The sequence below is a fragment of the Vicia villosa genome, linkage group LG2 (genome assembly GCF_029867415.1).
Source record: "Vicia villosa cultivar HV-30 ecotype Madison, WI linkage group LG2, Vvil1.0, whole genome shotgun sequence".
NCBI lineage: Eukaryota > Viridiplantae > Streptophyta > Magnoliopsida > Fabales > Fabaceae > Vicia > Vicia villosa.
Window position 1 is genome coordinate 31,692,151 of NC_081181.1, and position 5,641 is coordinate 31,697,791.

At 36.5% G+C, this 5,641-nt stretch overlaps 1 protein-coding gene across 1 annotated transcript; it reads left to right on the forward strand.

Annotated features, from left to right (window-relative positions):
- The first annotated feature begins 1,458 nt into the window (after positions 1-1,458).
- On the forward strand, positions 1,459-2,088 carry LOC131648792 (uncharacterized). The gene has a single exon (XM_058918518.1). The coding sequence runs from the start codon at positions 1,459-1,461 to the stop codon at positions 2,086-2,088; it is 630 nt and encodes a 209-aa protein (XP_058774501.1).
- The last annotated feature ends 3,553 nt before the right edge of the window (positions 2,089-5,641 follow it).

The window sequence follows — 5,641 nt, forward strand, 5'->3', positions numbered from 1 at the left end:
TTGGATAATAGAGAGTCTTCTACTCGAGAGAGGCACTCCTAGGTACTTGAAAGGGAGAGCACCTATATCAAATCCAGTAGCAGCACAGATTTGTTGTTGGTCATGCTCCAATGTCCCTCCAAAATATACTTTGCACTTCTGGGGATTCACTTTAAGGCCTGTTGCATCAGAAAACTTGTGGAATTCTGTCATAATAGCTTGCACAGAGTTGACATCCCCTCTACTAAACAGAATCAGATCATCAGCAAATGTTATATCAATAATCTTCAGTTTTGCACATTTGTGGTGATACTTGAACATGGGCTGACTATTTACTCTCTGTAGGCTTCTGTGTAAATACTCCATTACCAGAACAAATAAGAGAGGTGATATTGGATCACCTTGTCTTATTCCTCTTCTGGCCTTCACAATTGCACTCCTATGTCCCTGCACAACATACCTATAAGACACAGTGGAAATACAAATCATAATCCATTTAACAAATCGAGGTGGGAAGCTCATCTCTCTCAAAATTCCCTCCAAAGCTCCCCATTCAATTGTATCATATGCCTTTTGGAGGTCCATCTGTATGGCACACCTGGGGGAGACATGCTTGCAGCTATAGCCTCTCAACAGCTCATGTGCAATGATGATGTTATCATGGATAACTCTGCCTGGGACAAAGGCAGCTTGTGTATCATCAACAATGTCAGCAATCACTCTACTCAGTCTTGTGGTAAGGATTTTTGATATAATCTTGTAAATGGTGGTGCAGCATGCTATTGGCCTAAGGTCCTTCGTTGTTTTGGCATTGGCTGACTTAGGTATTAGAGTCACTAGGGTGCAATTCACAGCTGCAAGCATCCTATTATTATCAAAGAAATCCATGACAGCTTTTACTACATCCTGTTTTATGATATCCCAGCTGGCCTTGAAAAATTTCGCGTTAAATCAATCCACCCCGGGGCTTTGTTATTACCAATCCCTTGAATTGCATCCTTTATCTCCTTCTCAGTGACTTGCTGAATAAGATAATTTTGTTGCTCCCTACTGAGTTGCTTTCCATTTCTAAGGACTTCTACATCAATGTGTCTAAGAGTCTGAGCTGTGTCTCCTACCAAGCCCTGGTAGAAGTTTATGACTTCAGCCTCAATGTCGTGGAAATCCACAAGGGTTGTGCCTTGCTGATTCTCCAATTTGTACAGCCCTGTTTGCTTGTTTTTCCCCCTGACAATTGCATGGAAATAAGCACTATTTGAATCTCCCAGCTGCAGCCAATCTACTTTTGCCTTCTGACTAAGAATCTTTTCCTCCATCTTTGTGCTTTGTATGATTTTTTCAGTCCACTCCTTTGCTTGGGCAATCAGGTCTTGATTGAATCTATCTCTCTCAAGCATTAGCTGAACTTTCTCTAGATTGTCTCAACTCTCTTGAATTTTCCTAACACCTTCAGTTTCTCTTCTAGTATATTGCCTCAAGATGGGTTGGAGTCTCACAAGCTTCCTCCATGAAAATGCACTGATTATGTATGCTATTGGAGAACCGCTTTCGATGAACGCTGTAAAGAAGTTCATGACTAACACATGGAATTTTGTAGCCCTGCCAGAGCTCTTCTATAATCAAGAGGGCTACTTTCTGATCAAATTCAACACACGGGAAGACAAGGATTCTCTGCTGCTAATAGGGCCCTATACTATCTACAGAAAACCCATGTTCCTTCACGAGTGGACACCTGAATTTCAGCTTAAAGATGACTTGCTCAGAGTTTTACCGTTGTGGGTCATTTTCCCTCAGCTGCCATTGTTGTATTGGGGAGAGGAGAGTATTGGGAAAATTGCAAGTGCTTTGGGCAAACCACTAATGATGGATGAATGCACAGCCAAGAAATTGAGAGTATCCTATGCCCGTGTGCTCATTGAAATTGATGTCACCACAGAACTTAAGGACTCTATTAACATCAAGACTCCAAGTGGAATCAGAATGGTACAGCAAATTGAATATGAATGGCGACCACCATTTTGCAAACAATGTAATAAAGTGGGCCATGAGTGCAAGAAGAAAGAAGCAGTTAAGAAAGCATGGATTCCAAAACCAAAACCTCCCCCCTGAAGCAGAGAAGCCAACGAAACAGGATCCTGCAGTGGCGAAAGGGAAACAAAAGGAGATTGAGGAAGAGGCCGATCCTTGGTTGCAAGTGACTTCAAATGGTAAACCATCCAGAGCACTTAGATTTGAGGATAAGGAGGTACTGGATTGCACGAATGTCTTTGATATCTTGGGAGTTGGCGAATGCTCCACAGTCAATGAGACTGTGCCATGCTGATCAGCTGGAACGTTCGAGGGCTCAATAAAAAAGCAAGATATTTGGAGGTTGCAGCCCACCTCAACAAACAACAGGTATCTTGTTATGCTCTTTTAGAAACTAGGGTGAAAATCAATAAAGCTGAAAATATTTGTAAAGCCTTTGGTCAGCACTGGGACTATAGTGATAACTATGAACACCATCAGAATGGTAGAATATGGTTTATATGGAGGAAAGATGGATGGGGGGGTTCACAAGTTAGATAGCTCTGATCAATTTCTTCATTGTGAGGTGTACCATCTCAATGGGGAAAAAGCTTGTAGCCTCACTATTGTCTATGCTCAGAACCAACTTCTAAAGAGACTAAGCCTTTGGAAGGATATAGAAGGTATAGCAAATAATGTGAGAGGACCCTGGATGATTATAGGTGATTTTAACAATGTGTTAACTACAGCTGACATAATTGGTGGGAAGGATGTCCAACCTACTGAGTATGCAGCCTTGGTCACAATGATGGAAACAGTAGGGCTCACTGAACATGAGACTCGAGGGGGCCATTTCACATGGCCAAATAAGCAGGTGAATGGCATGATTTATTCCAGAATTGATCGGGCTATTTGTAATACAACATGGTATCAACAATATCCTCAGAGTGAGGCTGAAGTGCTGAAACCTCACATCTCTGATCATGCTCCTTTGAAGATCCTTATTGATAGAACAGCTCCAATGCATAGATTTCCTTATGGATTTAAGTTCCTGAATTGCATCACTGAAAGACCTGACTATTTGCAGATGATACACATTAATTAATTTATTTTCTTTGCGTAATTAATTAAAAATACTTTAAAAAAACCAAAAAAATATTTTAATTTCAGTTTTAAGTTGATAAAATGTTTATTTAATTTTTAACATAAAAATATTTTATTTTCCTTCATAATTAATTTATTTTGCTTAATTAATTAGTAATTATGTAAATATTGCTTTTAATTATTTTTCAACCAATAAAAAAAACTCCAAAAAATATTTTCCCTTTAAATTTAGGTTTATATTTTTATAATTTAATTTTTGACATAAAAAAGAATATTTTTCTTGTTAAGTTTAATTATTTGTATAATTATTTGTTTAATTAGCTTTTAATTAACTTAAAATCAATTTCAAAAATCACAAAAAAAATATATATTAGTTTATTAGGTTTAATGGACTAATCATTTTAGACTTATTATCTTGACTTATTAATTAGGCTTGATTTTATTTCTATCATTTGGACTTTTAATTAGATTAATTAGACTTTTAATTTAATTAAAAACATAAAAAAACAAAAAAATGAATTAGGTTTAATTTGTTTTTAGATTTAGGATTTTGTTATCTTACTTTCTCTTAACCTAATTATACCTTCAAAAAAAATCAAAAACATGTTTATTTACCTATTGCAATTTAAATTCTTAGATAAATGTATAGGTTGCAAATCAATGTAATAGCGTAGATTCAATTTTCTCGCATTTACTTTTTGCACCAATAATCATGTTAATCTCCCAAAGCGATGTAATAGCGTAGGATTTAATTTCCTGTACATATTGTTAGTAATTAGGTGATAAGATAATAATTGAATCTCTAGTTAACTAACTCAGGATATAAATATCTGAATACAACACACTTCGCACACTTGCACCTCTAGGGTTTCCCCTCTTGTTACTTTTTTTTAATCATACCATCATTTAAGAAAAGTATTAAACGCATAGGAAAGATCTTATAAATTGAGAGTAGGTAAATCCTAATTGCTTGCTCAAATACCTTTCATTTTCAAACAACGTGTTTTCAAAACTTCTCATCTATTTTCAAAAACTTTCTTCTGGTATTTGAAGGGCATTATTCCCGGTGAAACTCTTCAGAGACCTATGTGACCTAGTGTCCATCTTCACTTCTTCTATTTTTAAATCAAATTTCAAAACTATTTTCCATCAAACAATCATTTCAAGCATTCAAACAAAAGTGAGCTAAGCAATTAAGAGCCCATGGATAACCATGGATATAAAGGGTGCTTAAAACCTTCCCTTTGTATAACCAACCCCCCAAACCCAAAAATCTGTCAAAAGGTCTTTCCTGTTCTTTTATGCCTTTCCTTATATAATTGGATAAAATAAAAGTCGGTGGCGACTCTTGCAAAAAACAAATCTGCCACCAAACATTTTTGCTTTGCGGAAAAAAAAAGAAAAGAGAAGGAGTCAGTTCAAAAAACCGAGTTACACCCCTTTTTAGCTATAATATGACAAAGGCTTCTTGAAGGAGAACTCACTATAGCACAGAAAACATAACACCACAGACACCAATTTCACATACAAGGAGAAAAGCTGACGCCATGATGCTCATGAGGAAGAAGATACTAAAGACTTTCCCTCAAACAGAGAACTATGCTAAGACACAGATTAACATAACATCATCTTTTAGAGCATAAGAGGAAACACACCAAAAGAAAAAAATGCATGAAGTATCCATTCACCGACATAGAGAAACCAAACTTCTATATTGGATAACTCAGAACACAGGACACAATTTGTGTTCAGAACAAAAAAAAGACACAAAAAGAAAGACTTGCAAAACTGAAACAAAAACAAACTCATAATAGAACATTCTATTCGATATCTCGACAAAACACCTGCAAAGATTAACCTCAGACTCAACAACATCTGAACACTACCCTTTTTCCCCATGTTTGCCACAAGATGACAAACATAACCTTCACAGACTATATACTTACTCATATCCAAATGAAGGACATAGGAACACAACGAACAAAGACATAAACAAAAGTGAAGGAAATAAAAACAAACAAAGGACACTCTAAATACCTGAGCAACCAAAATAACACAGCTAGACTCTAACAACTGTCTTGGTCAAGAAATACCACTTCAACAGAAACCGCATAAGGTAAGTTTGTGCGCCGGCCAAAAGAAATGAATACTTCTGAATCAGTTTTTCTAGAAATGACAGTTTCCAAAACATGCACAGTAGTCAGAACACGTGATACACACAATCATGACACGTCTTAGATAAAACGTTTAAGAATGATCCTTGCTGGTCTTCAAGGATAAAACATGTCTTGAGATATATCCTGACTTCATGTTCGACATTATCCTCCAAACTTGAAAATATTAGTCCTTGAATGACTTTCCCTAAGTTTAGAAGCAGAAGTACACTGTCTGTGCTGATCTCAATACCCCTTCAGATTCTGCAGAGAAAATTAAATTCTCCCAGACTCCCTATAATCTCTCAGAGTCCATCTTGAGAATAGTGAGATTAGATGATTAAACCAATCATCTTCATATAGTTCAACCATCTATGCCCTATCAAGCATACTGAAAT